General features: G+C 47.8%; 1 protein-coding gene across 1 annotated transcript in view; it reads right to left on the bottom strand.

Moving 5' to 3' along the window:
* LOC119186684 (uncharacterized) overlaps window positions 1-22,719 on the bottom strand; it is a 165,403-nt gene that overhangs the window by 12,546 nt on the left and 130,138 nt on the right. The window contains exons 13-14 of the mRNA XM_075882339.1: window positions 12,048-12,116; window positions 7,123-7,167 (exon numbers count right to left, since the gene is read on the bottom strand). Of these exons, the coding sequence (XP_075738454.1) occupies window positions 7,123-7,167; window positions 12,048-12,116 (114 nt within the window). The remainder of the gene's footprint in view (window positions 1-7,122; window positions 7,168-12,047; window positions 12,117-22,719) is intronic.

Consider the following 22,719-nt stretch of genomic DNA (forward strand, 5'->3'; position numbering starts at 1 on the left):
AAACTATTGGTGTGCTGAAGCCAAGTCTTTACAGACCGAGGCGGGCCACATCCACGTCGGTACTGTCAGGCCAAGCTGACAGTACCGGGCATTATGGCTCAGCCTGACATCATGGACTATCATGGATCTTCTGGACTGCCCATAGTTGATCTTGATAACACGCGCTTTGTACCATCTTCTGCCAGTAAAACCAATGTTCTTCGGGGTCGGCAAGAGTCGCGGGACAGCCCACCAGCATGTGTCTAATTCTAATCATGCCATCGTACGTATCACACGTATCACACTCGCCTAGAATTTCACTATCAGGGTGAATTTTATTTAGAAAATACGTAGTTGGGCAAGTTCTCGTTTTGCAGTAAATGTAGCAAGACTGCGTGAGCCCTTTTCAACATTATGTGTGGCAGTGGGAATCGCCTATGCCCAAAGTAATAATATTTTGTGATGTCGTATGTGATTAAATGATCTTTATGATCCCCGGAATAGCGGTAGGCGTCGGGTTGGGTCTCACCAGCACTGGAGTCCTCGTACCACGTCATTCGCACCCCTCGTGGAGCTTGACCTGGGTCTCGTCCTTTTGTCCCATATGCGCAAGAAATCATCGGATGTCAGCATTGATAGCCTTGACTTCATCAAAGTGCTTGATTGGGCTGGTTGGTGCTCTATTCTCGACTCTTCTATCCAGTCCTGTCGTTTGCGCTGTTAAGCACTTTCTTCGTCAGCATCGACTTCGTTCATAAGTTTAACCACAGTCCTTAAAACCTGGCCCCTGTCAAAGCTCGTAATTGCTACATTGGAGTCTCTATAATTTGTATTTCTTCTAACCTGACAGTCCTCCAAGAAAATAGACTGTCATCGTCTCTTGTGAACCTGGCTGCGCCTAGCAAGTTTTCCAGCACTACACACGTTGAAGTGCTTCTTCAGCATCGTCTTCAACAAAACATAAAAGCTGCTGCGCAAGAACGAAACCTGCAACAACATCGCTAGTCTTCGGTGGCAGTTCGTTTCTATATCGTCATCTCCTAGCCGAACCGTCTGCACAATTCTTCTGTTCATTAGTGGACTGCGTGCATGGACAACAGATTTTTTAGAGAAGACGTCACTAAGAACGGCCCCAAAACTACCGTGATTGCGTTCACGTGTTTGCACTAGATGAAATTCGAGAGCTAGTTAGGCTTACTGCCATACCTTCGCGCGATGTATTCCTTGTCAGTGCCTGTTGATTCATCATCACCGTGCTGCGAAGCCGCTACCTCTACACATAATAAATTGATGTGCTTTTAGCATGCCTGTCAGGCACTTCAGATGCAATTGAACATTTTGGCCCCCGTCGCTTCCGAGAAGTCGGCAGTAGAGCCAGCAGTTTTCAGCCTAGTTTTTGTTTGCTGCACAGTCAGGTATGTTGGGCAGCCCCGGTAAAACTGCCGGTACAGCCACCTGAGTGAGAACACGTTTTTTTTTGGTGTGTGCAACAGGACGTTTCTCTTGTATTTTGAATGATATGTGGTAGAGATTGCTTCTTCCAGGAACTGCTTCGCGCATGTATGGTCAGCAGGCTGAAGCTTCCGTCAGCTTTCGCAATCACCCACCGCCCGTTATCCTAGCGTTCTGGTTTACACGGAGCCTTGAAAAGCGACACACGCTCCGTACAAGTTCGATACCCCGACTTACAATTCAGGAAGAAACACCGCTTGCACCTTTCAAGGCGCAGCCGGTGACAAGGCCACTGATGTGTACTAGGAGTCATAAGCCGCGTCGAAGTACACATGCACTAAAACACAGGCAGGGCTTACGGGCACAGGAAAATGTGTGACTAGATCCCCAAATCCCATGCCTGCAAACCTTTCAGGAATATGTTCTTTCGCGCTCAAATACCTGGCGCCCCATACAGTAGCATCATCTCAACTCGCGTGACAGGAACTACTCGTACCTGAAGGTCATCGGCAAACACCTGCCTTTGCTCCCTTCTTGCGCGGAGTAGCAATTGTCGACACCTTGCTTATTCTTACACCGTGATCATGGCTCACATCATATAGCTAAGAAGACAAGCCCTGGCGGTGCCCGATCTTACCCTGTAGTAATGTCACCAAGCTGTCCAAAAGGGAGTTTTTGCAAAGGCCACATGGAACATACCAGCAGACTGTACATACAGGTTTGCAGTTGAAACAGGCAAGGGACAATTATTTTTCTTGCAGGCAACAACTTTTTGTCAACTTCATCACAATTGACTGTGTAATATTCATGTGTTGAATGAATCAGTGATGTTGCAGCACCTGAACTGACTTTCTGAAGTTCCCTTATGCATTGCATTTACAATAAAATATTGTGAGGAACCGGTTTACTCGGCCAGGCTCGAGCTCAATCACGCCGGTGATGATATTCTTAGATGAAGATGTACAGGTGATGATGATTACAAAGAGAATAAAGAGTCATTCGCTTGTCGCGCTCACACTAATTCCCCCGCGCGGTGAAAGCGGCCGCCTGGTCGCTTGACAGTATTATGAAATGCGTCGCGCATAAGGCTTTAAACGAGATACGTGCACTATCTCTGTTCCTCGGCAACGATGATCAGGACTAGCGCTAAGAGGAGAAACGCGGTAATTGACAGGAGATGTCTGTTTGACCACCGTGTATGGCCCAATGAAGCGACTGATGAATTTGTCGCATAGGCCGGGGACACGTAGTGGAGTCCATAGAAGAACTTCGTCACCAGGGGAAAAACTCACAACACGGCGAGACGAGTCGTAGCGAGATTTTCGAGTGCCTCGAGAGAGGCCGATGATAATACGGGCCTGGTGACGGCAGTGTGCGAGACGAGATAGGTATTCTTCAGAGAAAGGAGCCGTCAAGGGTGCAGGGGCGGAAAGGAAAGAGACATCCAGAGCGAAACTCGGCGAGCGACCATGGACGAGAAAAAATGGAGAAAAGCCGGTAGTGCGTTGAGCAGCCGTATTATAGGCGAATGTCACGAAGGGTAGAATTGCATCCCAGTTCGTGTGGTTGGGGTGAATGTACATGGCGATCATGTCCGATAGGGTCCAATGAAACCATTCAGTCAATCCGTTGGTCTGCGGGTGGTAGCTAGAAGTGGTCTCGTGAACAGTGTTCGAGGCACGCAAAACTTGCTCGACAATGGAAGATAGGAATACTTTGCCACGATCACCGAGGAGAATGCGTGGAGCTCCATGACGCAAAAAGATGTGGCGAAGAAAGAAATCGGCGATCTCAGTGGCAGTCCCAGATGGTATAGAAGCTGTTTCTGCGTAGCGGGTAAGGTGGTCGACTGCCGTGACAATCCAGCGATTCCCATTGGATGATATAGGAAGAGGGCCATACAAGTCGATTCCAACGACTTCAAAAGGTGAGGCGGGACAAGGAAGAGGTTGCATTTAAGCCAGCCGGAGCAGTTGTCGGTCGTTTTCGCCGTTGGCAATGGACACAGGAGGCGACGTACTTAGCGACGGCTGAAGAGAGGCCAGGCCAAAAACAACGACTTCGTATTTTGTCGTAAGTCTTGTGGTAGCCTAGGTGAGCAGCGGTTGGATCATCATGAAAGGCTTCCAGAACTTCACGTTGCAGAGAACGTGGGATGACGGGTACCCACTTGTTGCCATCGATGTGGTAAACGTAGCGACATAAAGCATCACCGACAAGCTTAAATTGTTTAAGTTGTCGACGGAGTCTGGCGTTTGGAGGAGTAGTAGAGCCGGTCAAGCGGTCAACAATGGTGCGGCAGTATGGGTCGGCACGTTGTTGTGAAACAAGGACGGATAGGGTGGCAGGTGATGAACTTAGCGCTGCGATTGGAGAGGTGCTGTTGTTTTGGAGTATCGATGGTGAATTGCTTCCGCTGGGCAAAGGACAGCGCGATAGAGCATCAGCATCTTGATGCTTCTTCCCAGATCTGTAGGTGACATCGAAATCATACTCCTGTAAGCGAAGCGCCCAGCGACCAAGGCGACCTGATAAGTTTTTCAGCGATGAAAGCCAGCATAGGGCATTATGGTCGGTCACGACGGTAAAATGACGGCCGTGAAGATATGGTCGGAATCTTTGCACTGCCCAAACAACAGCAAGGCACTCCTGCTCTGTGATAGTGTAGTTCTTTCCTGGAGCGGTAAGAGCACGACTTGCGTAAGCAACGACGCGTCCGCGTGAGTTTTTGTCACGCTGCAAGAGTACCGCACCGAGACCATGACTACTTGCGTCGGTGTGAAGGATGGTGGGTGCGGTGGAATCGAAGTGGCACAGTACCGGATCCGACGTGAGGGCTTGCTTCAATGCCGTGAAAGCGCTTTCGCAGTCTTCGGACCAAATGAAGGGGACGTTCTTTGCGAGGAGTTGATGGAGCGGAGACGCAAGTTCCGCGAAACCACGTATGAAGCGCCGGAAGTAAGAAGATAACCCAAGAAAGCTGCGCAGGTCCTTTCGACGTAGTGGACGAGGAAAATCGAGGACAGCGGCAAGCTTCTCGGGGTCGGGCCGAATTCCTTCTTTGCTGACAAGGTGGCCGAGAACCTTGATTGTCTTGCTAGCAAAGGTACATTTCTTGGTGTTAAGCTGTAGACCGGCTTTTGCAAGGCATGTGAGGACTTCGTCAAGACGTTGTAGATGCTGCGAGAACGTGGATGAAAACACTACTATGTCATCGAGATAGCACAGACATGTTTTCCATTTCAAACCACGCAATACGCCGTCTATTATGCGTTCGAAGGTGGCGGGCGCATTACAGAGTCCAAAAAGCATCACATTGACCTCGTACAACCCATCTGGCGTTGAAAAGGCGGTCTTCTCTTTATCAGACTCCGACATTGGTATCTGCCAGTAGCCTGACCTAAGGTTGAAGCTGGAAAAATACTCTGTGCCCTGTAATGAATCCAGTGCATCGTCGATCCGAGGGAGGGGATAAACATCCTTGCGCGTTATTTTGTTTAGCGCACGGTAATCGACGCAGAAACGCACTGTCCCATCTTTCTTTTGAACGAGAACAACTGGGGATGACCAGAGACTCGAGGAAGGACGTATGATATTACGTCGTAGCATGTCTGAGACGTTTTCCTCGATGATCTTGCGTTCTGCCTGAGACACGCGATATGGACGCCGATGTACAATACGAGAGCCGTCAGTCTGGATGCTGTGAGTAGCGGTGGTAGTCATGCTGAGGGCGGGCGAATTCACGTCAAATAGAGAACGGTGTCTATTTAACAGGGCGAGCAAATCTTCAGTTTGATCAGGTGTTAAGTCATTGCTTATTGTCGCCGACACAGGTGTGGCAGAGGCATTGAATGGCAATGATTGCGACTTCGGAACATCGTTGTGGTTGTTGTTCGGAAGAGTAACAATCGCAACAGGCTCACTGTCGACCGCGCAAGATACTGTTGAGCCACAGGGGAGCAGTACACACTCTGACGTTTGATTTATGGCGGTTAGGTACGTACACCCATCGAAGAAGCGAATAAGCCCCGGTATGATCATAATGCCCCTACGTAGGGTATGACCGTAAGGAAGAATTAGTACGTCGCCATCCACAATGTCGGTGCAATTAACACTTTTAATTTCTTCGATGTATGGCCGAAGTACGTAATCTGACGTGGTGACAAGTCCGATGCGTCCACCTTGTTCAAGCGGAGAAGAGTCAGTGGCGTTTAGATGCAGGAGGCGCTGATCACATGATATGAAAGCGGATGCAGAAGACAAGAAATCCCACCGAAGAATGAGAGCGTGGGTGCACTCACGAAATACCGCGAAAACAATGTGATGACGAATGCCTTCTATGCATACACGAACGGTACACTGTCCAAGTGAACGAATGAGAGCGTTGGTCGCCGCACGTAGAGGTGGGCCGCCATAAGGTGTGGCGACTTTTCGAAGGCGGGAACAAAAATCAGCACGAATATGTAATCGAAACGGCAGCGCCAGTGTCTACAAGAGCCTCAACACGTACACCTTCTACGCTGAGGTGCGTAGTAAGGTGGTGCACGCACTGGCGGTGATAACGAAGCCACAGGCGTATGGTCTGCTGTTGTAGGCAGAGAAACGGTGGGTGCGGCAGAGAGCGCGGCAACTTCGGCGTACGTGCGCGTCTGGCGCACGCAGGGACTGTTGGAACACGTCACATGCGATGCGGAGGCGATCTCTTGTTTAATCAGGTCTCGCAAGCTATCTTTTTCAGGAGGTGAAGTAACTTCCGCAGCACAGGAAGAGCAGCGCCCGTGCAGCTCTTCACGAACGATGTCGCGAATAAGCGCACGCAAGTTGAGGGGTGCAGGCAAAGGAACGTCGGTGGCATCGTAGCAAAGGCGAAGAGACTGAAGCTCGTCAAGTCGCTGACAGATGGTTATCACGTCCTGGGTGGTGGCAGGATTTTGCGTGGCGAGGGCGTGAAAGGCGACGGTGTTAATGCCTTTAATAATGTGGCGTATTTGGTCGTTTTGAGACATGCCGGTGTTAACGCGCTTGCACAGTGCAAGGACATCCTCAATATAAGAGGTGTAAGATTCACCCGGCAGCTGCGTGCGTTGAGCGAGTTTCTTCTTTGCTGCCTCAGTGCGAACTGCAGGGGCACCAAATACCTGACGAATTTGCTGCTCGAAAGTGTCCCAGTCGGGAAGATCTGGGTGGTGGTTCCAGAACCAAGTTTTCGCAACATCGGACAAGTAAAATGGGACGCTGCGCAACTTGTGTGGATTGTCCCACCTGTTCAAATCGCTGACGAGGTCGTAGTTCTTGATCCAGTCTTCGACATCATCGCCTCGGATACCGGAAAACACAGGTGGATCACGCAGGCGAGTGTTGTTGGACGGAGCGGGTGGCGGTGGCTGCAGTAGGACGGCGACGTTGGATGGGCCAGGGTTTTCTTGGGCCGCCATGGCAGGAGGTTGTACGCGACGACTCGAGCGGAGCTCCAGCGAGAACGGGCGAGAGGACTTGAGGGAACGAAAAGCACAGTCCACCACTTGTGAGGAACCGGTTTATTCGGCCAGGCTCGAGCTCAATCACGCCAGTGATGATATTCTTAGATGAAGAAGATGTACAGGTGATGATGATTACAAAGAGAATAAAGAGTCATTCGCTTGTCGCGCTCACAATATTTACATAAACAAATAAGGTTATTATAACACTTACATGTCTGTGTAGAGGAGTCCTTCACTTCATGGCGCTGAAGGCCTCCTATAACGATACACAAAAGAAAGAAAAATTTGAGTACATCTATTCGTTCAAATATATCTAGCATATTATTACCACACACGTAATTTAGGTATGTGCATCTGTGCAGCAGGGAACAGGGAAGTGACAGAAGAAGAGCATGTTCAGCTATTGGCAAAGGTATCCGGTGCACATTCATTCTACACCTTCAAGCCGATTGTTACGTCGCCTCTGAATAAAATAAACCCTTCTTTTGGACATAATTGAGTAGTGGAGGTGCTGGGTACAAAACATACGTACCACAGAGCCACAGCTGTTTGAACTTCACCGGAGCCGTCGTCTTGCTGGTCTGCCATTGACAACAGTCGTCATGGCCTAGTGCAAGGGTCAAGAATCAACCGCCTCAACTATGCACAGGTCTACGCCGACTAGGCCTTACTACACGGCGGCATTAGCTTCTTTGCAACAATCAGTATGTATGAAAGACATCAACAAAACTAAAACTCCGTGGCCACGTCATGACTCATTTGCGTCCAAGCAGAATTTCGGCCAACGCATTCAGCTCGGCCCTGCCACTCAGAGGCGGGCAGCCCCAATTCAGCAAGCTGATCGCCGACCCTTCACAACTGAGCGGTCTGCGCATTGGTTCGGCGAGTGTGCATTACTAGTCTGCTACAACTGTGGCTTTTAAGTCCACACTACCAGGTATTGCAACTACCGGCAGCTACCGAGGTACGACCAATTGCCGAAATATAACCGGTCTAACATTACACGAGCACAGGCATTCCCAGTAAGTGCATCTAACGAGACCCCAGGACCCCTACGAAACCAATCTCTGGCTTCTGACCGCAGTGTGACACCACCTCCTACCCCGCGCATCAACGGATCACCGTCTCCTCGGCGCACCCACTTCTGGCCTTCTCCGGAAAACTAGTCCGAGTGGCCGTTGAAGGTGATGTCTCTGGACAGTCTTCGATTCCAACAGAAATATCCTCTTTAGCTTCCATGTTTAAAAATAAGGTTTATGTGCTTATCGATGGTGTACCAACAATAGCCTTAGTGGACACAGGTGCTATCGGGTCAGTGATGAGTCTCGTGTTCACCTGCCTCCTTGAACAAAAAGTCATGTTTCGTTAAGACCGTGCCGATACGTTTTGTGGAATGAGTGGGAATGTGTTACAACCTGTTGGTGCGTGCACTATGACTGTTACTTTGGCGTATTAGAAATTTGTTGCAGAGTCTGCTGTTTTCCCTTGTATTACGCATGAAGTCATTCTGGACTGGATTTTCTGAAGATATGTGGTGTCACTGTCGATTCCCACGCAGGACAAATTACAGTAGACTTGTATGTCCCAGTTGCATTCATGAAGATTCCGCACTGTCAGGAAAGTGTCCTTTGCTTGTTCGTAGACACAACTGTGCCGCCATTGTCAGCAAATGTGTCCCTGTTGCCTGTTCCCCTGCAAGTGAGGAAACGTTTGACGCAACCATGGAGCCCATTCATCTCAGTTGCATAAATGAAATGTAGTGTTTAACGTCCTAAAACCACCATATGATTATGAAAGACGCTGTAGTAGAGGACTACGGAAATTTCGGCTACCTGGGGTTCTTTAACATGCGCCCAAATCCAAGCACACGGGCCGTTAACAATTTCACCTCCATCGAAAATGCAGTCACCGCAGCTGGGATTCGATCTCACGACCTGTGGGTCAGCAGCCGAGTACCTTAGCCACTATACCACCGCGGCAGGGCTCTCAGTTGCACAAAGCAGACTGTTTCAATTATCTACTGCATGCTATCCAATGCGCAAGTGCGTACTGATTTATGGGTGATCAACTGCTCTGATGAACCGACAGTGCTGCCGGCGGGTCCGAAACTTCCAGAGATTGATGAACATCAGGTATTCTCCTTTGGCATCCTTTCAGAGAGCAGTTGATTTCCCAGATTAGACCCATTGCCATAATCTGCACGCCAGGGACACCATTATGGCTATGATCGATAAGCCACTGAGCACCAACGAGCGTAATGAACTGGGGAGTATTCTGCGCAAACACGCCGGTCTCTTCGATTTCGCACAGCTACACACTCCATCGTCATTCCCTGCTTCTCGTATGAAGCACCGCATCGACAAGACATCGCTGACAGAAACTATAACGTGTATTGCCTTCGGAACATGCAGTGATCAATGAATAGGTTTGTGAGACGCTCAAGAAACATGTAATTCAAGAATCATGTAGTTCGTGGGTCGCTCCAGTAAGTCTAGTGAGGAAGAAGGATGGGAAATGGCGATATTACGTTGACTACCATCATTTTGACGCCATCACCAAAAAAAAAGACATATACTTAGTCCCGCGAATTGACACTATTGACTGTCTTTCACCGGGCTCTTACTTTTTGATACCGGCAGATTACAATGCACTAAGAAAACAAGTAGAAAACGGCATTTGCCACACCAGATGGACTTTTTGAATTTAATGCGATGCCATTCGGGTTATGCAACATGCCTGCAACTTTTGAGCGCTTCATGGACAACATTCTACGTGGATTGAAGTGGCAAGTGGGTATGTGTTACTAAGACCATTTAATTTTCAAGTGCACCTTTTGTGAGGATAACACATGCTTCGGTCTCATGTTTGACTGCCTAAGCAAAGCAGGCTTGGTGCTCAACTCAAAGAAATGTCGTTTTGAGAACGCCAAAGACTCGTCCTTGGATGATTTGTGGACAAAAAAGGCATACGACTGGATCCCGTGAAGACTGCCGCAGTGGAGGCGTTCAAGGAACCTCACTTGATGTAAGAACTGCACAGCTTTTTGGAGCTTTGTTCACACTTCCTTCGATTCATTCCCAGTTTTACAATATTGCGTACCTGCTCACATGCCTGCTTCAGAAAGGGCCACAGTTTGACTGGATCCCTGAATGTGAGTCTGCTTTATCCGAGTTGAAGTTTCTTTTGACGTCTCATCCAAATCTTCCACACCTCAATCCTCTGGCTACCAAGGAACTTCACACAGACGCTAGCAGTATTGATGTAGGTGCTGTCCTGATTGAACACTTGGATAACAAAGAACATGTCGTAGCGTATGCAAGTCCCTCGCTAAGCAAGCCCGAGCGTAACTACACCATCACAGGGCAAATGCCTCGCAGTGCAGCACTTCCAGTCCTACCTCTACGGATGCTTCTTTACCATTGTGACAGATCATCATTCTCTCTGCTGGTTGGTGAATCTGCGTGACCCATCTAGTCGGCTTGTGCGTTGGGCACTTCGTCTACAAGAATACGACTTCATGGTTTCCCATAAAAGCGGTCGATGTCACGCTGACGCAGATTGTCTTCCGCGACAACGGAATGTGAAACGGAATTTCACATTCCGTTGGAATGTGAAATTCCGGAATTTCCAACAACGGAATGTGAAACGGACAACTTCGACAACTACATCGTATCACTGAACGAACTGTTTCCGATTACCAAGACCTTTAGGAATAAGATAAGTTTTGCAATAATTTTGCTGTCTGCTTTGCTGAAATATATACAGCTTTAATTATTATGAGACTCAAGCACTTGTGGAAAGTAGTTGGTAAAAACCAGTTATTGTTCACTTTGCATAAATTCCTTCGTTTTTTTTATATTATTGCGATAACAATTATATGGACACTTTGGGCTGGATTTTTCCGCCGGCGTTGGCGTTGCCGTCACTCACCAAATATGTATAAGTATCTATATATATGAAGATGCAAGAAAGAAAAAAATCCAAAAAAAGACAAGGCGCGCAGAATCGAACTTGGGTCCTCTGCATCACGAGTGGGAGGCGCTAATCACTGAGCCACAGAGGAGCCCGTCCTTCAACATTCAAACAACACTATCTATATCTACCACTTACCACTACTGATGGGCATCCCGTGGGAAAGTATCGTGTCTTCAGCATTGCTAGCAAGATGGCGCAATGAGCGCACATCGCCACATCGCGCGGTGGCGCACGCTCTCATCTTTTTTGCGTACTTCGCCACGCTTAGAGAAGGGGAGCAATGATGCCCCCTCGTGCGCCCTTATTTCGCAGTGGGGAGAATCGTATGCCTTGGCTGTCCTTGGGCTTTACCTAAAAGGATTTTGTTGTAATTAGCGGGTGCACCAAGGTCACTACAATCATTCCGAATTTCAGTTTTCGAAAAGCGCACACTCTGCAGACACAGCGAAGTAACAACTGAGATGCCTGTTTGCGTGCATCTGTACCTGTGAGTAAGTTTTTTGCGTAATTTGCGCGGGAGAAAAGTGGGGCACAATTTGATCTGCATTCTATTCTGCGCGTGACCTTTCAAATTGTTGCTATCACGTTCATTGCTTTGCCTTTGCGGCAAAGCTGTGACTTTCTTCTTGGAAAGCACCACCTTTTTAGTGCGACAATTTTTCACAGGAACATGACGTTCTTGCGATGAGTGGTTAGCGAACGGCCACGAACGCGCTGTTTGGTTCTCCGCAAAAAATATTCTCGTAATATAATATTATAAGATGAACACTGAACAACTGAAATGTCACTCCCGATTCACATTGTTTGCGTATGTGCATTTCTAGATGCATTGACGATGTGGGCGAGCCAAACCCGATTTAGCAGCAGAATGTGTGCTACTTATAGAGCAAGAGGAATGTGCAGAAGCTTCAGACTCGCCTTATTCATACCTCTCACTGTAAATATATTAGAAAATGTTTTTCACCACCACCACCGTCTGTGTAGCCTTTTCTAGTACCCGGATGAGTTAGCATCATGCCTAGTGTATCCGCATTATTATAGGGCATGAAATATAGCGATATACAAGTGTCTCCTCGCCAGATAAGTCACACTTGTCTAGTACTAAGAAATTCGGCAGCTACGATAAATGCCCCTAAAATAGGAGAAACTGCCATCACTCACGTTCTCGCAAGCGCATCTTTGTGTCCATGCCTGGCAAGAGAGTAAACGTTGGAGACAGTCCAGCAGACACTGCAAGAAAGACCACTTGTTAGAAATAGTGCTTTTCTGAAGAGCCCACGAGGACTTTCGTACAAGTAATTAACACAGTGAATTACGAAAATACACTTCATGTAACCAAATAAGCTATTAGTAAATGGTGCAGTATTTCCATCTGCGTATACAAATCAAATAAGGATCTATTTAGGTGTAGAAAAAGGCAATACTCAATGCAGTAGGTAAATAATTAGGGTCAGCGAGTATGTAGCAAAAGGTAAAGTACCAACGCAAGCAGAGTAACGATGCAAGCACGGCTGATTAAGGGGGGTGGGGGGTGCTTTCCCTTTTCTGAGTGTAACTATACACTTCTTTCCCATCGGGTACTTGGAATAGTAGTGAAAGTTAACGTCCTTTTTACGGGTGCGTGATCATATAGAGGCACAGAGCAGTACTTCGCCATTGCGCAGCACTTGCCGCGGAGACAAGCGGCCGCAGTTTTAAGAATCAAAATGCTATGCTTTTAAAATGAGCGTTAAAAGCAGACACGCAAGGTTATTATCAAAGCATCAATAGCCACCACACACAATATAACCAAGACACCCATGGTTATTATGAAAGCGTCAATAACCACCACACACAATTTAACCAATTGAATTACTACTTTGTTGAGTTTTACCACGACTGTGGTTCCTACACTGCGCCGCGCCTCAAAAGTGCACAAAACCTCGAAGTGACATCATACAAGCCCGATTCGCAGCTCCGCCATAGATCGCACACCAGGCCAATAGTCCTCGCAGTCCTCCTGCACCAAGCTCATAACGTCACTAGCAGAGGCATTTTCCTTAATTTTGCTTATGACAACCCCTTCAAAAGCAGCAAGCCCAATATGTTCTTGCTACCTTGTTTCGGGTGTCACCTGATTGTTATCTACAATGCAAAAAGTTTGGTTTTGCCATGGTCCTTTTTCCAGACACCGCATCGTATCATGCCTGTGACGATGACATTTCTAAAAATGTTTGAACTTTGGATCGGCAGCTGACAGCTGTGTGGCCCATTCTGTTGCACACGGTGCATTTTGCAATAACAGGTTGCATATCACCGAGAAAGCTTTGCTTCTCAGTACCGGACACTTTCGCATGCTTATGAAAATAGAAGAAGTTTTAAAGACGATAGCCTTTCTTGGGGGCTTTCGACCCAAAAATTTTGGTCTGTCTGTGTCTGTACATTTGTCTGTTTGTCCCCTCTTAACGGCACCGGTACTTGAAACAGCCGACTCCATCCACAGCGCCCACCAATGCTGCTAAAGGTTTAGCGTTTATACTTGTGCAATTGTCAATTAATAAGCAACTATTGTGCAAGTTTGGGGCACCATAACACGTATATATTCTGCATGTGCATCCTTTACTGGCATGTACATCTTTTACTAGAAAAGGCATACATAAGCAATTTTTAGAACCGTAGCACTTATCACGCAGCGCTGACCATGCAACGCTTGCACGGAACGCGGAGTTTCTAACGCTTTGCTAAGACGCGATGGTGGTGGCACCAACCCGTTGCCTTGCGTTCTAAACCTTATCACCTCTGCGACGGGCGCACACACCCGTCTCGGAGTCACGCGCTTTTTTTTTTAAGAACGCTGCCAGGTGGCGCTCATGTCTCACATGTGACTTGACTTGATGCACTCGATCGCCTCCGCTGCACGCTCCAGGCACTCTAACGCAGTGCCTCCAGAATACCATCCACCGATTTTTTTACGGAGAACATAAAATAAATTGTTCACTCTCTCCACACGCAAGACTATAGTCTTTCGACCACATTTGCAGATTACATGCATATACGGGGCCAAGTTTTTCTGGTGCTGAACGTCTATAAATTCATCAGCTGCTTAGGTAGAGGTACCCAAGGTGGAGCATTTCCCTTTGCGGAAGCAAGTGACCAACTTCTTATACAATTGGACAAAAAATGCTCCTTGACGATCAACTAAACTAGACTATCGAAAGTACGGGGTCTCCGAGAGATCAATCCACCTATCAAAATGTCCTTTAATTCTAGCTACAAACTGTGTAGCTGTCTCTCCGTTCTATGGTTTTGACGCTCGGAAACGCTCACGATACTCTTCTGCCATGAGACGAAAATGCCGCAGAGGAGCTATCTTTACATGAGTATAATCTAGGCAGTAGTCAGAAGACAGTCTTCCATACACTTTCAGAGCTTCTCCTGTGAGGCACATGCTCAAGGCGATTGCCCATTGTAATTTGTCCCAGCCTCGGCTTGTCCTCACGCATTCGAACCTCTTGAGGTACGCGTCAAAGTCGTCTCGGGCAATCTCAAACTGCAGGAGAAATTTTCGAAGATTTATGAAAGGGTAGCGCACTGCTTGTACTTCAGGTCATTCTCCCGGTGGCATTCGGTATGCTGGTGCTGCATCTAGCTCGGCAAGCCTTATGCGTAGCGGAAGGCTGCGTTCCTCTGCTTTGGCTAGAGCTTGCTCCGAGGCCACACGTTTGCCGGTATTTTTTCTCGCTCAACAGCCATCAGGTCGTGTTCTTTCGCCGCTTCATGCTCAGCCGCTCCATCATCTCGCTGACGATTTTCCTGCAGTCTCCTCCACCCTCTCAACTCTGCCTCTGACAAGCTCACTCGCTCCCCAGTTCCCTTAATTTCTGCATTTCCATAGCATCTACAATGTGTCTGTGCCACAGAGAACAAGTTCGTCCTGTCCCGCGGATGCCAAAATGTCACGGTGTATTAGCTTCACCGTACGAGGTTCAAGAAATAAGGACAAAGCGGCCGTTTTAAGTAGCACCCACACATCCAAACATTTAATCTATAGAAGATCAACTCTGCTGAGAGTCAAACGGTGAGTCGTGAACGGTTGTCGTCGGGACCCCTCGTGACGACTCACGTACAGGTGAACTCTGGGGCGGCCCGTGGACTTCTTGATAATTCAGAGCCACAAACTCTGAGGCACTAGGCGTCGGCAGGAACAGGGATTTGTTCTTCGCATCGCTGCCTCTTCCACCGAACGCTACGGTAATTGCTCGAATCTAACGCGCACCATTTTTACGGTTAAGCGAGTTCTTAAGTCGCATGCAGGTTAGAATCGAGTACAAACAAAAAAAAATTGCGGTCAATCTATTGCCATTGGCAAATCCAAAATGGCCGCCCCCTACGTGCGTCGGCATGGCGCGTCGGCCATTTCTGCCTACGTGTTTCCCATGTGCGGCACTTCGTACGTGTGCTGAGGAGCTCGTCATCTAGTACTGCATTAGCATCGACGGCGTGGAAGGGCCAACTCTAAAAACTCGAGCGCACCACGATGCCGCTTTTAAAAGAAAAGTCATCGCGTGTGCAGAAACGGACGAAAATCGGGCCGCATCGCGGTCGCTCGGAGTTCCCGAAACGTGCATGCGGGACCGGCGGAAACAAAAGCAGAAGATTGTCGACAGCAAAGCTTCACGCAAAGGCTTCAGTGGACCACAGCAGGGTCGGTTTCGGCAAATAAAGAGCTGCTCGGCGAGTATGTGCTTGAGCAGCGAGCGGCACAGCGGCCCGTGACGACAGAACTGCTCCAAGTGCGGGCTATGCAATTAGTCTTAGAAAAAGGTCTAATGCGGAGCCAGTTTAAAGCGAGCATGTGCTGGCTAACGAACTTTATGAAGAGGAAAGGCTTTTCCCTCCGAAGGGGAACATGCATATGCGAAAAGTTTTGTGGTGGAGTACGATGAAAAGCTTCACAGTTTTCAGAGGTTCGTTCTAAACTTGCGGCGCAACAACGGCTACCTGCTTGGGCAAATCGGGAATGCCGATCAGACGCCTCTTTACTTCGACATGCCCGGCACCACAACTGTCAAGAAGAATGGGGCGAAGCAAGTTCGCGTGCTGACATCGGTCCACGGTAAAACTGCAGGGACGGCAATGCTCTGTTACACGTCAGATGAGCACAAGCTTCGCCCGTACCTCATATTTAAATCGAAGACGCTCCCGAAAGGAGTCGTTTTTTTGAGTGGTGTGATCGTGCGGGCCAGCGAGAAAAATGGGTGCGCGTTGAAATCGATGTCCTATGTTTTTTTGTTGTTTTTTTTCGTGGTGGAAATCGGGTGCGCGTTACAATCGAGGGCGCGGTAGAATCGAGTAAATACGGTACTTGCACCATGCGCTGCCCTTCCACTCCTGCCTTTTTATTCTCGGTGCTCCTGCCACGAGAGTTTTCCGCGTCTTTCATGTTTTTCTTTTCTTTTTGTAGTCTGTGTCACAGTGACTCAACAGCATTGTCGTCTATGTCGCTATCACTTCGCCAAGTCTTTACACTCAAAACATGATACATCTACTGTGTCACAGTCTTTGCAAATCAGCAGATTGAATGCATCATCGACGATGTTTTTTAATATGTGCGCTACCTTCTCAAACTCCCCCATGCCATCGTACGCTTTGCGGCAAAGGGTGAGCACATCCTGTATGTAAGACAGCTACGACTCCAATGACGTTTGAGTGCGAGATTCAAGCTCCTTCTTGGTCACTGCCTTCATGCCAGTAGATTTGCCAAACAGTGCATGCATCTTTTTTTTTTGCACGCTTTCCAGCTGCCAATTAACGCTTCGTGATTCTCAAACCACACTTTGGCTGTTCTCTTCAGATAGAATGATATGTTCACCAACATGAGTGTTTCGTCCCAACGATAATTCTTGCTTGTTTTGTTTGCTCATACACCGGCAACCATTCTTGAATGTCGACATAGTAGGTCCCACAGAACACGCCAGGGTTTTTGAGCTGGGGCAGAGCAACTATCGTCGTTGCCATTGCAGCTGTGGAAGCGGGACTCTGTTGTGCCATCATTGAATAAACTAAGCTTCGGCCGCTGTGTAGCTTCGTTATACTGTCTTCGTACCCAGCACCTCCACCAGAATGTCCTGGGTTGCGAGTAAACAAAAGAAATGTATTTACAGATTGTACACAGAGTACACAGAGTCCTTCAGCCAAGATGGCAGACTGGCAACAACAACATGAGTCCTTTCCATCAAAGTCGTCAAAGTCGTCCTTAGCCCTAACTCCGCCAACAGCGAGACTGCAGGCAGGACCGACGAGCTAGCGCACTTGTGGCGATGTGCTTCTTCGCAAGCAACGAAGCGGTAAGGGACGGCACGATCAGATTACTACGAGTGGGCGCGTGGTCTACAAGCGCGGCGTGTCATCGGAGTTGGCTTTAGCCCTAGCTCTGCTGACAGCGAGACTGCGGGCAGAAACGACGCGCTAGCGCACTCTTGGCGACCGTGCTTCTTCGCAAGGAATGAAGCACATCACTCGCTACCTCCTCTGAACCACGTTTGGGCATTTTACGCATCGACAACAGACCACACAGTGAAGCTCGTCACCCCCCCCCCCCCCCCTTTCAAAGCCAAGGATTGTTCGGAACAGAGGCTAGCAGTTTCGCGCATCGTCACTCGAAAATGCGATGCCAAGCGCAGTGTGCGCCGTGTTTTTGTCATCGTAGTTACACATTTTGGGCATCGTCACCGAACGCCGCCGGCAAGTGCATTACGCGCCAACTGCACTGTCCACGCGGCCACGCACTCCACCGTCATATGGAGTGCTGTCAATAAGCTTTTGTGATGCGATTTAGACGTGCTTGGAACCGTGCTTGATATCGCCACGAAGTGTATGAATGTTCGGAGGCAATGAAAGCCCCATAGATTAGAGTTTCCACGACCGGCTGTATGATGATGCGCTTTACTGCTAGAGTGGCAAAAGAGCATGTGTCAATCAGGGGCACAAATTTTTATATGCCCGTTTCGCTTCATTAATTATACTGCTAAAAATTCCTGTGCCACAAGTCTTCTGCCTATAACTTTGTTATTTGGAAAGAAGGCATCGGGCGTCATGGTGTGATCCAGTTTTCCGATGCAACAAACCTCTTTCCAAATAAAGCAATGCTCAGTGATTATTTGTAATCAAGTACTCAATTACACTAATTACAACTTCAGCACAAAAAATATGTGTAATCATTTCAGTATATGGTCTTATTCAATTACGACCTTTCTGTTATGCCTATCACACCACTCCTTCATACAGAGAACTTGGTTTGAAATCCATGCTTGTTCTTTGTAAATCATGAAAAGGAGGTTATGGGAAAAAAAAAACAACCAAGGAACAACCAAGGAACACTGGTCAGAGACCAGATGCCTGAGAAGTCAAATATCACAAGACAAACCTGAGATCACAATTTTTAGGTGTCAGACGTAAAGAAAAGTTGAAACTTTAAACGCAGTTTTCTCAATACTGCTTTTTTTTTTTTTTTTTAACAATATGCTCATCTCCTCCATGCAGTTCAATGAAGAAATAATTTGTCTCTCATAAAGTGTTTGTGGTATCGCTGTTTGTGGTATCGAAGTTTTTTTCATCGCCACCTACCCCTTAATAAACAGTGCTGTGTTGTCAGCACCATGGTGGGATGTGGGCCTGCAATGTTGCAAGACGGTGACGACGAAGCACTAAAGACATCCAAAAACCGAGAAAATCTGGCTTGACGACATAAAGCATGTCAAACTAATAATCACACGAATATAGTGAACATAAAAGAGAAGGAAAAAACATGGCATCATCAGAGAAATAGTATGAAGACCGATTTCTGTTCACTGGTTATTCTACAACAATTAATATTTTTTTGGTCCAAGTAGGCATAGATGAGCCAGCTCAAAAAGTGGCATCTGAATTTGAAACAAGAAAGTACAGTCAACTTCTCTTAAATGAAACTCGAAGGGGATCCATACAACTGTTCCATTTATAAGCATACAACTGTTCCATTTATCAGAAGTTTCATTTAAGCAAAGTACACTTATTTAGTAAACCCTTTTTTAGTAAACCAAGACCTTTATTCCAATTGCACAAACCTCACCTTACTCATGAGGATGAGTAGGAGAAAAAAAAAAGGAGTGAAGAGTGCTTTGTTTGGCAAGATTGAGTTGTTTTTTCACAAGGTATGCACCTATGTCTGACAAACTAGCTAGAATTCTGGACAAGCCTCATGCTCAAAGTAGCGCTGCAAAAGTTCAGCAGCCTCTCTAGCTGATCGGTCTGGTGGCACCACTGAACTGGCAGTACTGTCATCACATTCATCGCTGGAAGATTGATCCTCATCTTGCACTTCGGCAATCATTTACTTGACAGTCTCTTCAACATTTTCATCCATTGATTCGTAGTCCTGCAGAGTGAAAGGGGCAGAGGGTACGACCTGACTGAATACTGTCTTAATGTCGGCATTAGCAGGGCTTTCTTCTTCATCAGCTACTGCTTTCTTGCGCTTGAAAGCCAGCATGGTGAAAGCATCTATGTATTGTTGTTGCCTTCACTTGCTCCCAGGCACAAGCCAAAATGTGGATGGCTGCCAATAAATCTAAGCTGTAGCATTTCTCGCTGCCTGCTCTCAGCAGCATATGATGGAGTAATTTTCTGTGGCAATGAACTTTAATGTTCTGAATAATCCCTTGATCTGTTGGCTGGATCAATGCCATTGAATTGGCTGGCAAGAACTCCAGAGTGATGGCTTGGAGTACTTGAACCTGACCGTGGGCTGAGCAATTGTCCACGATGAAGACAACCTTTTTGGCCTTGCCTCGTAAATCTAGCGTCTTCCTCCCGAAGCCAGTTTTCCAATATGGCCATGGTCATCCACGCTTTTCCGTTCCCATGTTACATAACGGGAAGTTGTCGAACCAACATCACCTAGACTATTCACAAGGCCCATTCATACCCCTCTCTCCAGACGGCATACGTCACGATAGTTGTCCGATGTTATGACCGGCACAGCAAGGAGGTGGCTTGCAAGGGACGCTCATCGGCGTAACGGTCAAACGCTGTCCGCGTCCTGCAGGAACGCGGGAGGCGTCTGTGTGCGCCGCAGGAAATGCACATCAGCGTCGCTGGGGCACACAGTCGGTGTCTAGCGCGTGCACGGACGGCTATAAAAGGAGCGTGTCGGGAGTGCGCTGTGCTCTCTCTCTGGACTTCGCTGGCCCGCTCGTCTCGAGTGCGCTCTGGGCCCTTGTGATGGAAAGGCGCGTCTGAACGCTCTCGTTGCAATGTACTTCTCTTGCAAATATGTAAATTAAACGCATCTTCTACTTGTTCGTGAGACGCGTCGCAAAAGTCGTCCTTCGCCGGATCCTGGGTGGCAGCCTCAACGTCTCCCCGGACATATCACCGACTGTCCAGTGGTTGAGGACGTGTCGCTCAGGTTGTGGTGTTGGTCACCCCGCGCACTTTTTTACCCCGAACGGCGGACAAGCCACGACAGGTTTGCCTTTCATCGCTACCTGCTTCGCTGGTTAGACTGCGTTAGGCTTGGTGCTGCATCGCACTGCTCCGAGTCTTCGTCCGTTCCCACGTGTCCTATTTTATTGGTGTTGTATTTGTGAGTATGTGATTACACATCGATCAGTGCGTAATGGGACGTTGTTGTGTTCCCGGGTGCCGCGGCAATTATGACAGTGCTCCCAAAGTACGTGTTTTCGCATTCCCCAAGGATGAAGCTCGGAAGAAGTCTTGGATAAAAGCCATTCCGCGAAAGGACTTCACACCAAGCATACACTCCAAGGTGAGAAACTGCTGAAGTTTGTTGTCTTACCGGCTCTATCGCATTACTGGCGTTCTGGCTCTGTTACTGTTGAACCGAGCGACTATCGTGAGTGGTGATGGTAGTTTTGTCGCGCTTCAGGTAGGGCAGTGCGGTAAAATAGAAAAGAAATACTCAGGCTCGTGTCAAAGTTCCCATTAGCCCGTTTCGTATGAAAGTAATGAAGTCACTGTTATGCTTGGCGCAGGTCTGTGAACTCCACTTTCTCGAGGCTGACTTCATCACAAAGCTGTCACATTTCAACGCAGCGTTGGGACAAACATTGACAGTCGACAGCGAGAGGGTGCGCCTAGTGTCAGATGCTATACCCTCGGTGTTTTCGAACTGTCCGTCCTACCTGAGCACGAATCGCAATCGCCGAGAATCTCCTGTCTCGAAACGAGCTCGAATGGAAGACGAGGTCTTGAGCAAAGCGATTAAGAACTCTATATGCGCAAAAAAAAGCGAAGAGGAGAGAAATGCTGTGTCCTCTTTCGAACACTTAAGAGGCAAGCTTTCTGCTGTATGCAGTAATGATTTCTGGACCATCAAGGCAAACGATCGTTGGTGATGTTTCTCCGCATCGAAGATAATCCTTCACCACACGTGAGGTTTTCCGTCACTGTGCTTGCTGATCTCTCACTTGCAGTCTCAGCAGGTATGATAGAGCTGGTTTCATTACCTTGGGGAGGCGCAGTTCCAGACGCAGTGCGCGACATCATGACGTTACCGCACTGCTCCAGCAGCTGGAAAACCACGACTGAGACGCCTGAAGTTGCAAGTCCGTCGAAAACAGCGTCAGTGTTGCAGCATATCGGCTCCTTATTGAATGAACTGTCCAAAGACAGTGACACGACCGAAGAACACAGTGCTTTGTTTCGTTTGCTAAATTAGCAAATAGCTCTCGCACTCGCTGCCCCCATTCGTCGCTACAGTGCTGAAACATTAGTGTTTTCTAGCATTCTCCACACGCCTATAACTTTGCCAGATCAGCATCGAAATTGACTTTACCCCATCCTTCAACCCTGCGCCGCGTTTGTTCCAAGTATGGAGGCGATCCACTGAAGGAGCAAAACGAAGCGAACTTCCTCTCCTACATTCGAGAAAGAGTGAAGTGCATGCAGCCGAACGAAAAGACCGTGACGCTAATGGTTGATGAAATTCATATCAAGCCATACTTCGATTATAGAGGGGGCAGCATAGTTGGATCTGCAGCCAATTCTCAAGAGGCAGCCACAACCGCTCATGTTTTCATGTTTCAGTCGCTCTTGTCATCAAACAAAGATGTGCTTCACATTTTTCCTGTTGCTAAAATGACCGCCGAAATTCTACATGAGTTCTGCAAGAAAGTAATTTTAGAAGTGGAATCTATGGGCCTCAGCGTCATTGCTGTAATTACCGACAACAATTCCCACAACCGGAAAATGATGTTTTTCTCAGAGAAACAGGAAGTGCGCATTGTATATCCTCATCCAGCCGACAACAATCGGCCTCTGTTTTATGTCGTAGACCCTGTGCACATACTGAAATACATCAGGAACAACTGGATGAATAAAAAAAAACGAAGGAATATGCTTTTAGTTTCCTGAAGTGAACCTGTCAGGAATATTGCCCGACGGGCTGCCCAGAATGAAACCAGCATCATTTGAAGTCGTACGGCAGCTGTATGCACTGGAGCAGACATCGCTTCTCAAGCTTGGCTACAAGCTGAATTCCAAGGCAATCAATCCAACACCTATGGAGAGACAAAATGTAAAGTTGGTGTTAATCGTCATTAATCCGTTTGTATCAAACGCACTTGAGACGCGTGGCGATGCCCTTAAAACAACATGTGCCAGTTCAACAGCTCTCTTCATAAACATCATATCGACGTGGTGGAAAATCTTCAACGTGAAGACCCCTTCGAAAGGTCGCCGACTGAACGACACCCTTCAAAATCCAGTGAATTCTACGGTGGATCAACAGCTGGTTTTCCTTAGTGGCATGGTAGACTGGCTAGATGCTTGGAGCAGCGTCAACATGAGCCGT

The sequence above is a fragment of the Rhipicephalus microplus genome, unplaced genomic scaffold (assembly GCF_043290135.1).
Source record: "Rhipicephalus microplus isolate Deutch F79 unplaced genomic scaffold, USDA_Rmic scaffold_12, whole genome shotgun sequence".
Lineage (NCBI taxonomy): Eukaryota > Metazoa > Arthropoda > Arachnida > Ixodida > Ixodidae > Rhipicephalus > Rhipicephalus microplus.